At 44.3% G+C, this 13,065-nt stretch overlaps 1 protein-coding gene and 1 long non-coding RNA gene across 2 annotated transcripts in view; one reads left to right on the plus strand and one right to left on the minus strand.

Moving 5' to 3' along the window:
• Window positions 1–1,486: 1,486 nt before the first annotated feature.
• The window catches only part of LOC141139127 (uncharacterized), a 50,945-nt gene continuing 39,366 nt past the window's right edge, over window positions 1,487–13,065 (minus strand). Inside the window, exon 3 of the long non-coding RNA XR_012243722.1 lies at window positions 1,487–2,500. This is a non-coding gene — a long non-coding RNA (uncharacterized lncRNA). The remainder of the gene's footprint in view (window positions 2,501–13,065) is intronic.
• On the plus strand, window positions 8,782–9,333 carry LOC141139126 (transcription factor BTF3-like). The gene has a single exon (XM_073624946.1). The coding sequence runs from the start codon at window positions 8,819–8,821 to the stop codon at window positions 9,293–9,295; it is 477 nt and encodes a 158-aa protein (XP_073481047.1). The 5' UTR covers window positions 8,782–8,818; the 3' UTR covers window positions 9,296–9,333.

Here is a 13,065-nt window from a genome sequence, read left to right on the forward strand (position 1 = left end):
CTACAGGGCAATCGGTTCTGGCCAATCTCGCTGCTATTCATCCCTGCCACCTCCTGGAGCCTTCAGCCTAGTGCTGTCCCACTCCCCAGACCTGCTGCCACTCAGTCTGCATGTTTTTCCAGGGCAGCACTGATTGGACAGGCTGCCTCTGGGTCCACAGAGTGCCAGAGGGGGGAGGTGGAGTAAGCAGCACTAACACAGAGAGCTGAAGACATGGAGAGTCAGCTGAAAAAAAGCCCCAATCCAGCGCGCCCCTGCCAATAATTTGAATGGAACCAAGTGCCGGAACTTGTTCTGGCACTTGGCTCTGCCCTGGGACATTGCTATGATTGGCCGGGACCCCGAGACATAGATCAATTTCCAGGACGGTCCTGGCCAATTCGGGGCAGTTGGGAGGTATGCAATAAGGAAGTGACTTCTCTAGGCTTCTACAAAATGCTGGTCAAGGATATAACATGGCAGCAGAATGATGTGGGTAGGGTGTGGGTAAGCAATCCCTGCACAGTTCTGATCTGATAGTGTTCCTGTATTAACCCAACAGCTGTGTTTACACCAATACAGGAGTGCTGCACTGGCAGGAAAGAGGAGCTAGAGGGGGAGAGAGAGCACAGCCTGCGCCTCTTCCTGCCTCTCTAATGCAGCTGTCACTACTCCTGTCAGGCAGTAGTAGAGGGATAAACCACTGCACCCGGGGCAGCTTCCCCTCCTGTCCCCCACATTTCCCTGCCCTGGAACCAACCCTCTAACCATTGAATAGCTTCATCTGTTAAAGGCAGTTAGAAAATAGCAAACATACTGGGCAGATCAACAGGTGAAAATAAAGTTTAAAACAGTATAAAAGCCAAAACTAAAAATGTAATTTATTGCAGCTTAGCAATCATTAGATGTGGTGGCTATATTAGTTTTTTTCTTTGGCTTTTTAAACTCTGTTTTCACCTGGTGATCTGGTCAGTAACACATGCTGTATTAGAGTGCCCCAACAGCATTGTCAGTCTGGGAGAGGATAGTGTTATGCCGCGTACACACGAGCGGACTTCTCGTCGGACTGAACTCCGAAGGACTTTTCGACTGAGTTTCGACGGAGTTGCCGATGAAACGGACTTGCCTACACACGATCCCACCAAAGTCCGATCGTTTCGAACATGATGACGTATGACCAGACTAGAAAAGGGAGTTCAATAGCCAGTAGCCAATATCTGCCCTAGCGTCGTTTTCGGTCCATCGGGCTAGCATACCAACGTACGTTTTTTTCGATAGGAGTCGAGTCCGTCGGAAAGATTTGAAACATGTTCTATTTCTAAGGTCCGTCAGATTTTTCGACAGAAAAGGTCCAATGAAGCCCCCACACGATCGGAATGTCAGACGTTTTTTTTCCGTCGGACCTTTTCTGCCGGAAAGTCCGGTCGTGTGTACGCAGCATTAGATGTACTAGAAGATTTAGATACACTTCTGTTTTTACACAGAAATAAGACGATTCAGGTCCATGTTTTGCCATGAAGTGATTATACTTTAATTTTTATGCAGGAAAAACAATGAGGAAATGTGAGGCATAAAGGATTACACAAATATCCTCGCTTCAGTGAGGAGATTTCCATTCACTTCCAGTCTTCTTGATGGATATAGACTGAAAGGGAAGTCCAGGACATAGAAGCAGTATTTTTTTTTTTCAATCATTTTTATTATTGTACTTGATCTCAGGATGGAGATTTTTCCCTTGCTTCTTCTTTCATGGTTGAAAAACAGGAAATCTCCCCAATAAGGACATATACAGCAATGAGTACCAGACAGAGGTTCTAGCTCTTCCTCACTGTATCTTAAACTAAAGAAGTTTTAATGAAGCTGGGCTTTCAGAGATACTAATGAATAATTCCTTCAGGTACCAGTAAGTGGGATTCTTTAATTCCTGCCTATCTAATTTATACAGTGGCCTTTATTCTTCAGCTTGTTTTCCTCCTTTTCAAAGCATTTGCGGCATTTGCTCGCAAAGCAGCGATACACATCCATTTTATTATTAATTTCTGTCAAACCATTCCAAATTTTCTCTTGTCCTGCTTTTTTGTTTAAGAGATCCATAACATATATTATACTGTATACAAATGCTTTGTTGTTTTTAAATTTATCAAACACCGAAAGTTTATTGATAACATTTCTGCTGTTCTCTGTGTTGGCGCATATGCCCACACATGGGGAGTTAAGAGTGTAGAAGATGGCACAATCTGCATTACCATTAGTATTCAGCAATTGCTGGACTGGGGAGACACCCGAGACCTTGGATTCACCTTCAAACAGCAGACGATATTCAGAATGAAAGCCAGGGTCTCCATAAGTTGCCAAAACCATTTGATTTCCTTCATAGATTTTCTTACCATTATTTAAGGCATTGGTCATTTTATCGGCGTCTTCCTTTTGCAGGATTTCGAGATCTTGGTTGTTGGAAGAGAGACTTTGACATTCTTGTTTGGAGAAAACTGCAACATAGGCATATTGCCTTGTTTCAGCCCTAAAGTTATTTTAGAAAAAAATAAATAAAAAGGAAAGCATTTTATTTTACGTCACTGAAACTTTAGTTTAAATTGGCTAAATATATTCTAAATGCTGTATGTATCAAAACAAAAGGCTTGCTAAGTCTGTTTTCCTGACGCCATCATGGCAGCATACTAGTGATAGAGCTCCGCCTCTTGACCACTCCCTCAGGACCAGTGAATAGCATAAATGAAAGGCCTACTTAGGCCCCACCCCATTCTTCTTTTTTTCCTCATACCTCAACGCACCAGTGAAGAGCAAACAGTTCTATGTCCCCCCTCTGCAACCGTACAGCATCCGGATGGGTTGAGCCTCCCCCAGTGTGAAGTCCCAGCGCTCAGGCTGCTAAAATGCGCTATAGTCTGGGAGCCCCTTCTGTGGGTCTTATTGGGGCCCCTGCAGTGTTTACCCTTCAGGAATGAAATCTGCTTTTAAAATTGGTAACTGCAGCGCTTGTGGGATATTGGGGGGAGGGCAGCTATGCTTTATCTCTCTCTTGGCCCCTTGTGCCATACAGGGTCGCCTGTACCTTTTACCTATGTCTCCCTCTTCTGTCTTTCATTACCTTTCCCATTCCTTGCTGTCCTCTGCAGGTGTTGTGTGTGTGTGTAGGTATGCGTGTATATGTATGCATATGTGATATGGGGGTGTGTGTGTGTATACGTATATACACTTTAAACAAAAAAAATGTATGTGGATGTGTGGGTATACATATGTGTATGTATGTATATGTGTGTGGGTGTATGTGTATGTATTGTAGGGGGTCAGAGGGGTGAAAGGCCGATTCAGACAGTTCAGTTAAATAAAAAAAAGGCTTTATTCAGCAAAACAAATAGAAGAAACGACAGGCTTGTCTTGCTATACAGGTGCAGTCTCTTTAGCCAACAAACTGATATATAGACAAAGTACATGGCTCTAGTCAGAGATACAGTCTCTGGTATGGTTTTGCTCATCCCAGCAGGTACACAATCCAGCAATGGATCCTCTCACACAGCATGCTGCTGTGTCTCTCTCTCCAAACACACAACTCCTCTCTGACATCTTCAGCTCAGCTGACAGTAAGCAGATCTGAAGGGGAAGTTCCTTCCCTCTTCTACTAACCCCTTCCTAACCCACCCCAGGATGACCCTCTGCAGTATATGTGTGTAGGTATGTGTGTGTGTGTGTGTGTGTATATATATATACATATATATATATATATATATATATATGTATGTATGTAGATATATGTGTATATACATATGTAGATAAATAAAAAAGGAAAATGGAATCCTTTCTCCTATATCTACTCCTGCTCCTTCTGTCGCTTTTCAGCTATCCTCACCTCAGCAGGCCGTCCCATTTCTCCACAGATCAAGAGTCAATTTCTGCTCATACAAAGACCCCCAACAACTAGGGTGGGGACCACCGTATCTGTAAGTTTTCAGGAAAAGAGTGCCCTCTCATGTGGATTGCTTTGATTTGCTTCAGCCCACGCCCACGCTCTCAAAAGGGCCGGGCCAAGGCAAAGCGGACATTCTTCAGAGGAGCATAGCCGGATGGCGCTCCCACTCAGGAGAAAAGTTCTAAGGAAGATGTCTTTGCTCCTCTTCACCAGAGCCAGCACCCCAGCAAGAGTCCGGCAGGGCCTGGGGCGCAGTACCTATGCCCAGGAAGCTGGTGAGTAGACACTGCCTGGAGGAGTATGCAGCTAACAGGTAATGCCAAATGTCTTTATTATTAATAAGAGTGGCACAAGATTCTGTTTTGAACTCACCTTAAATACCTGAAGCAACTGTTACACTTATATTGGAAACTCTTGGAGACTGTTGCCATAGGAGACAGCGTTCCTGTCCGTGCAGATGTGGCATCTTGCTGGATGCTTTTCCCTGCATGGCTGTCCTCCTGTAGGAGTCTCAGAGTCTGCCGGGTCATCACCCCACCCTTCAGTGATGCCAAAACCTGCCCCCAAACAGCCGCCTACAGCGGCAACAGATTTGTGTATGACTATCTGGGTTACTTGGGGAGCTACAGCCTGGTCAGGGTAATATGTCCGGGTCTCAGGTGGACTAAAACCCTGACACATGATTCAAAATCTAAACTGTCTGGGTGAATCCTGGACAGGTGACACACCCTAGGTGTCTGGCGCCCATGAGTCTACTTTACACTGCACCCACTATGCCTTATGACCCACTCTATGTGGAGGGAGGTCGGCAACCTGTGGCTGTGGAGGTTCTCACTAGACTGAAGGAGGCCTGGGTCCTTGCTACATATATTAAAGATGCAGCAGTCTGCTACTCAGGATATGGAGGCTGACCAGGAAGTCCTTCATAGTTGCTTATCCAACCACTGGAAGAGCACCCTGGCACTTTGGCGGCTAGGGAGGCCATAAGGTTGAGACCCTGGGCTGCGTATTGCTTCCTAGAAACAAAAGTGGGGAAGAATGGAAGGGGTTAGAGAAAAATGCCCATATAAACAGGCTGTCGAAACTGTATACCCTGAACTAGCTAAAGGTCAACCTGCTCCTACATACTGTAGCATCTGTAGGTGCCCGAAGACCAGCAATAACCAGCCTATGTACTGGGTGAGTCTAATGGGAATGGTTTAATAATTATCAACCAGCTGCTGCACCTGCAGGACTCTGAGGAGTTTGGCAGGGTCTGCATCCCTTTAGACATGATTTCCTATAGGGACTATCTTGCCAAAAATGACATTTTTGTAGCAGTGGATGCCAAAAAATCTGACTTGTACTGCAGACTTCTGGGAAAATCAGTGAGCCAGTCACACAAGTGCATGCCAAGACTCTTAAGGTAAGACCTAGAGGGCACACTTCATGGGTTTCTGGACAGCATGTTGTACAGATCCTTGGATGAAGGTATCAGGCACTCATGGTCACTTCGGGAGATTCCTTACTGCTCTTCCTCCAGACCATTTCTCTCCCTCTGAGCTGCCAAGTCCACCATAACAGTGGGTGGGCTGCTACAATGCTTACAGACATTTGCAGGTTTTCTACCCAATCCAGTTGCAGATCAGAAGAGGTTGAACCCTTTTGGGCCCTCTTTGAGATCTTTAAGACGGAGTCCATTAAACAGTACAACCCCATGGCTGGATGTTGTTGCTGGATCGTCAGGATGCCTATCCTATCCTCACACCTTAGAGGGAAAGCAAAGCCAACTTTCACCCTCCCAACGGTTAGTGTACCTGGGGGTGCTCTGCTAGTTCCTCTGGTTTCTTCCATCAGAGGAAGTGGCGACAGTCAGGAACAGAATTCTGAGGATGGATACTTTCTCTTGTTTGATGGCTTCTCAGTGCCTCAGTTATCTGGGCACAATGTCACCATGCATACAGATGATTCCTGGGGTGCATGGGCACCTGCGCAAATTTCAACTAGAATTCTTAGTGCAAGGGAGGAAATGGGATCGAACACAGTTAATAAGTGTTACTCAGTATGAGTAGCGGTCCATGGTGATGGAAAATCCTTGAGGAAGTCTCGGTCCGTCAGGACCCCTAGACTGGAGAATTGCTACGAACCATGTCTGCAAGACAGCCAGGAAGATGCACTTCGAGGGACTTTCCGTCAAGGCAAGCGGAGAGTCCCAGTAAAGGAGGGTAATCTTGAACGCGCTGGGGGTTCAAACAGCCCTTTTAGCACTTTGGCCTTACTACACAGAGTCAAGGAGGACCAGTCTCCTTGCAGTTGAGCAACAGGTTAACAGTTGCCTATATTCAGTTCCAGGGTGAAACCCACAGCAATATGCTATTGAAAGAGGTGAAACCCATAACACCTGGGACGGAAGATCACCAGCAAAATTCCGGAAGCAGTTTACCTCCCAGCAGATTTTTTGAACAAGTACAAGCTTCCCAGAGCACAATGAGTGGGTCTATGTCCCAGGTCTCCTCTGAGCTAGTTCACATGTGGGGCCTACCACAGACAGACCTCCTCGTTTCCCACAGTAATCACAAACTCTGGGTATGTCTGACTTTGTTTCCGTACCCCAAGGCGCAGGGGGCAGATGCTCTGGTCTCCCCCGGGACTGCAATCTAACCTATATATTTTTCCCCAACATTTGCCATAAAAGAGATTCCTCTCGAGGCTGTCAAGGGAGAACATAGTTGTCATAGCCAGTCCTCCATATTGACCAGGAAGCCCTCGGTTTTCCTTGGCCATTCATTTCAGGGTACAGAAGACATTTCCCCTCCATAACATACACAGACTGGGGCTGCAAGCAGGGGCAAGCAGGGGCACTAAAGGGGGAGGATGGGCTACTCTGGTTGCTCCAGTTTCATTCCAGAGTGATCTCTACTTTGTTGTGTGCGAGAAGACATTCTACTTACACCATCTAGGCCTAATTCTGGAACAAGTTTGCTTTTACTTGGTAGGGCGAGACATTGATCCTACTGCTCTTCCACGGTCAGCTGTTCTATACTTCCTCCAGGCCTTAGCCTATCCTCGCATAGCTCACGAGTGTCGGCTATATCGGCAATAACACATTTAAATGGGCCAAGAATCCTTCAGTTTGCACAACTTTTGAGTCGTAGGAAAACCGTCATCAAGGAAAAGAGATCTATTGGAGTTGCTGGTTCTCATATCAGTGCAACCATTCGTTCCAACAGAGCATTATTTGGTTCAGGCCATCACTTACAAGGCAGTATCAACTGCAAGAACTTTAAGCAGAAGGGCAGAAGGTTGTCGGAGATTTAAGCTCTTGGATATATCTTCTTTTCTTTCCAGAAAGAGTAGAGTTGGGTCTTGTAGATCATCTTGCATCAAACTAAGCAACAGCCTGCTATTTAACAGATAGCTAGACATTGCCTAACTTTCAAGAACATCGCACAGGAAAGTCACATGAACTGTTCATTTTCAGAACTTTAAAGTAGTATCTGTCCACAATTGTCCCTTTCAGGTCATCTAAATAAACGTTTTGTCATTCCAGCTGGGAATCATCAAGGGAAAGAGGTTACTGCCTGGACCCTAGCAGGCTTGGTTGTGCATATAGGACTAGGGGTCGCGAGCCTCCGTCAGGGGCAGCGGAGCACTCTACCAGAGCGGTTGAAGCCTCATAGGCAGCACATTCAAGAGAATCTATGTTGTCCATCTGTAGAGGGGTATCGTGGTCGTCCCAACATTCCTACTCGAACTTGACGGAATAGACCCAGGGGGCCTTGTCATAAGGAGACTTTGTAGGAAGGACTATTCAGTCCTCTGTGTCATCCTAATTAGAAGATTGGTTTGACAAGTGAATCCCACCATGTCAGCTAGTTATTTATCACTAGCATGCTGCCATGGTGGCATCAGTAAAATGGAAAATTGTATCAAATACTTACCGTAATTTTCCTTTCCTGACGCCAAACCATGGCAGCATACGGTCCCACCCTTGTAAGTTTCGGAATGTAGCTAATTACAGAGAATGGGGTGGGGCCTAATTAGGCCTTTCATTTATGCTATTCACTGGTCCTAAGGGAGTGGTCAAGAGGCAGAGCTCTATCACTAGTATGCTGCCATGGTTTGGCGTCGGGAAAGGAAAATTACGGTAAGTATTTGATACATTTTGCCATTTTATTTAGAAAGCAGCAGCCCCCTGAGTAGAAAAGCTTGCCCCCTGCGGGTTATAGGTCTGATTCAGCAGAGGACATACAAGTCCTCTGCAGAGAGACTACTGCTTCCACACAGAGAGCCAGGGTCCTTATCCACAGCATACTGGAAAACGCTCGGAAAAAGCTTTTATACTCAAGCTGTAGATGCTTTCTAAAGAGAACAAACTCTAAAGCTGGATACAATTTTTTTTAGATTTTTTTCCTTTAGATTTGCCAAAACCATATAATATGAGGTTAAACCTAAACACTTTCAATTTGTATGCTTTTAGGCAGGCTCTGCACTACATAGTAGAAGGTAAATCTAAAGGAAATCTAAAACTAAAGCTAGTCATACACATTTAGATTTCCCTTTTTCAGACCCGTGGGGCTGAATGAGATAAATCACTTGGTTCCTTCATCCATGCTAAGCTATGTGGATAGGGGAATCTTTCCTACCAACTGTTGTATTGAGAAAGCCACAGCATCTGTAGCATCTTCCTCTGGATCAAATGTCGGTATAGGTTTGTGTATATGGGATTGTATTTTTTTTTTGGTTGAACTTGATGGACTTGTGTCTTTTTTCAACCTGACTAAATATGTAACTATATATGTCTAAAAACCCGATGCAATCCTCTTGGCTTCCATCTTGCTCCCCGCGTGTTTACGCGCTCGGTGCCGCGGTTTCCTGGAAGCCTTTAAACCCGCTGAGTCCACACACACACCCGCGTGCAGGCTGCAGAAGATGAAAGAAACCATCATGAATCAAGAAAAGTTAGCCAAACTACAAGCACAAGTGCGCATTGGTGGAAAGGGGACAGCCTGCAGAAAGAAGGTTGTCCGCAGAACAGCTACTGCAGACGATAAGAAACGACAGTTCTCCTTGAAAAAGCTGGATGTGAACAACATCTCTGGCATAGAAGAGGTCAACATGTTTACAAACCAAGGGACAGTTATACACTTCAACAAGCCCAAAGTACAATCTTCCTTGGCTGCCAATACCTTCACCATTACAGGTCACGCTGAAACCACAGAGATGTTACCCTGCGTCCTGAACCAGCTTGGAGCAGACAGCCTCACCAGCCTGCAAAGTCTTGCAGAGGCCCTGCCAAAACAATCTTTAGATGGTAAAGCACCACTTGCCATTGGGGAGGAAGAAGACAATGAAGTTCCTGACCTGGTTGAGAACTTTGATGAAGCCTCAAAGAATGAAGCAGTCTAAACTGACACCACTATGGAGCTTAATAAGCTGAACAGAGCTGCTATTTTATAATGTGACTTATCTATTTGTGCTTTTTTTGTTTTTGACCCGGTGAGATTAAAGTTGAATTCCTTTTAAGATGCCTAATATGTAGCAGCTCGCTTCAGTCGCTTTCTGTGTAGAACCCTTGCGGCCCAGCTGAACTGAAGACCACTAGAAATAAAGATTGATCATGCGTACAAAAACCTGATGCAATCACTGTTTGGCCAACAATTTTCCTTCTGGCCCCTTGGATTATTAAACAAAATTTGTTAAGTTGGGTGGCGTTCAAATTTCATCCAATTGCAGCTGAATTTAAGCCATTTAAGGCCAGTTTAGTCCGCACTCGATCCAGCACTGTGCATGGCTGGATCTCTTCTCTCCCCTCTCTTCCTCTTCACACGGGAACTCGGGAAATCAAATGTTGTGAGGAGCCAAGCCAGGCTGAGCCAAGCCAGGCTGCGTGTGTCTATGGAGCATTGACACACATAGCTCTGGAGCAAGCATGCACTGTGTACCCCCATAGCAAGTGGCTTGCTATGGGGGCATATGGAGAAAAGGAGAAGACAAGATCACCAATGGGAGATCCGAAAAGAGAAGTGTGGAGGCCCCTCTGTACAAAACCATTGCACAGAGCAGGTGAGTATAACATGTTTATTATTTTCATTTTTAAAAAATGCCTTTAGTAACACTTTAACTCTTGCTTCAGTCCATTGTACGGCCACTTTTTTCTTTCTATTTTTAAAGTCTCAGTCATAGCCATCAGTCTATTTTCATACTTACCACTGTATATTGGACAGCTTCCTTACTAAGATATACTTTAGCTGAAGTGTTCTACCTTAAAGTGTAGCTAAAACAAAAAAGCAGAAATATCAGCACAAAGGAGATAACTTTCAGTTAGTAGGATGTGTCCGTTGAGCTGACTCCTCTTCTGTAGAAATTTTCCTCTATCCATCCTCCTGCTCCTACCACTATGATTTTCTGGTGTATTAAGGGTTAATAAATCTAAGCTGCTGTCACAGGCTTACATCAGGTGTGCCCAACTATGCCCATACTTTCTGTTCATCTGCCCCATTAATTAAAGTTGTACTACAGTTTCTATGGATGAAAAACAATCTATGAATGAAGGATGGGCAGATCTTTGATGAACCTGCTACCTCTATTCATAGATCCTGTTTCATTCATAAAAATCGCAGTACGGCCTCTATGAATGGAGCAGCTGGGAAGAAAAGGTGGACATAGTCAACCTCTATTGATGAGAATCTGTGAAAGCCCCTTAGTTGTATTAACCCATGCCACAGTGGAAGATTGTGGTGAGTGGGGCCATGGACAGAGGAGGATTTTTTATTAACAGAACAGTACGCTATGTCCCTTGTAATGATTTTTCAGGGTTTTTTTTTATTGTAACTACACTTATGCCCCGTACACACGGTCGGATTTTCCGACAGAAAATGTTCGATGGGAGATTGTTGTCGGAAATTCCGACCGTGTGTAGGCTCCATCGGACATTATCCATCTGAATTTCCGTCACACAAAATTTGAGATCTGGATCTCAAATTTTCCAACAACAAAATCCATTGTCGTAAATTCCGATCGTGTGTACACAATTCAGACGCACAAAGTTCCACTCATGCTCGGAATCAAGCAGAAGAGCCGCACTGGCTACAGAACTTCATTTTTCTCGGCTCGTTGTACGTATTGTACATCACCGCGTTCTTGACGTTCAGAATTTCCGACAAGATTTATGTGACCGTGTTTATGCACAACAAGTTTGAGCCAACATCTGTCAGAAAAAATCCATGGATTTTGTTGTCAGAATGTCCGATCGTGTGTACGGGGCATTAGGCTTTAGGGCAGAACACTTCAGCTAAATCTTAAAATAATGCAAGGAAGCTGCCCAATATGCAGAGGTTTGAAAATATAGACTGATGCAGACTGGAGTTGTGCTTTCACTTTTTTTTGGAGGATCAAAATTGTGTTTAGTGCAGCCATTCATGATTAACAGGCCCTCAACATGCATCCATGGTGCAGAAGCAAAAAGATTTAACCGCTAGCCACCCAACCAACGTAGTTATACTGCGGCAGCGACTGCACAAATCGCAGTAGCTATACGTCATTCCATTAAGACGTCATAGCAGCGTGTCCCTGAAACCGATGCACGTACCCGGTGGGCGCGATGTCTGCCGGGCACCCGCGATCGCTTGTGACAGATTGAGAACGGGGATGTGTGTGTGTAAACTAAGTAGGAACACTGCTCGGTCTCCTCCCCTGTCAGTCCCATCCCCACTACAGTTAGAAACACCTCCCAGGAAACACAGTTAACCCATTGATCACCCCCTAGTGTTAACCCCTTCCGTGCCAGTGTCATTTATACAGTAATCAGTGGCTATTTTTAGCTCTGATCGCTGTATAAATGTCAATGGTCCCAAAATAGTGTCAAAAGTGTCTGATCTGTCCGCTGCAATGTCGCAGTCCTGATAAAAATTGCAGATCACCGCCATTACTAGTAAAATAATAATAAAAATGACATAAATCTATCCCCCATTTTGTAAACGCTATAACTTTTGCACAAACCAATCAAATTTTTTTTTACCAAAAATATGTAGAAGAGTATATTTTGGCCTAAATTGATGAAAAAAAAAATTTATTGGGGGGATATTTATTATAGCAAAAAGTACAAAATATTGTGTTTTTTTTCAAAATTGTTGATCTTTTTTTTGTTTAAAGCGCAAAAAAAAACAGAGGTCAAATACCACCAAAAGAAAGCTCTATTTGTGGGAAAAAAGGACACAAATTTTGTTTGGGTACAGCGTTGCACGACCGCGCAATTGTCAGTTAAAGCGACGCAGTGCCGAATCGCAAAAAAATGGCCTGGTCAGCAAGGGGGCAAAGTGGTTAAACACTGATATCCTATTTGGTCCTTTTTAGTGTTTTAAATATGACATTAGAAGCAGTTTGGTGTATTTCTTTGATAAGTTAAAAAAAATTGTTCATCCTGCTAAAAATCTTGTTTGCTGGTAAAGGGCCATCTTCAGTCACCCTGGAGGGGCCTGTTAAAATCAATGACTGACAGCAGACCTCCACAAGCATCCCAGAATGCAAATCTGTGTAGGATGCAGACAGACTTCATTCTAACTTGTGTGTTGGACCCTTAAAGGATGTACACTTCAGAATGGTGGTCCATGCAGATGGCTACCTGTCATTAATTTCAACAGGCTGCCTATTCACCCCTACACAGAACACCAGTGCAAATGGATGGCTGAATATGGCTGTTTACATATGCGTATGAATCGGTGTGAATAGTAGGCTTGTGCAACTCGTTTTGTAACGAATCGAAATTCGGCCACATTTTGCATCTTTCGGACATTCGGATGCATCCGAATGTCCGATTAAAAAAAAAACAAATTTCAACGAATACGAAAGAAATTATAGCGGATATAACAAATGAATTCGACATGATTCGGTAATTCGTTAAAGGTCTAATGAAACAAAAGGTCAACTCAAAGTAAATCTTACAGTCCAATCAGCTGATTAACTTCCGTTGTGCACAAGTCTAGTGAATAGAGCTTAAAGAGATTGTAAAGGTTTTTTTTTGTTTTTAAATAACAAACATGTCTATATTTTACCTTCACTGTGCAACAGAATTGCACAGAGTGGCTGTAAACCCCTTATTGGGTCCCCCGTTGGTGCTCCTAGCCCCTCCTCTCTGTCCAGTGCCCCATGGGAAGCTGCTTCCTAAGGGTGCTCACCCC

Source organism: Aquarana catesbeiana, linkage group LG04 (genome assembly GCF_042186555.1).
Source record: "Aquarana catesbeiana isolate 2022-GZ linkage group LG04, ASM4218655v1, whole genome shotgun sequence".
Lineage (NCBI taxonomy): Eukaryota > Metazoa > Chordata > Amphibia > Anura > Ranidae > Aquarana > Aquarana catesbeiana.

What these genes read in the sequence shown, in the direction of transcription:
- LOC141139126 (XM_073624946.1), top strand. Translation starts at nt 8,819, where the DNA reads ATGAAAGAAACCATCATGAATCAAGAAAAGTTAGCCAAACTACAAGCA.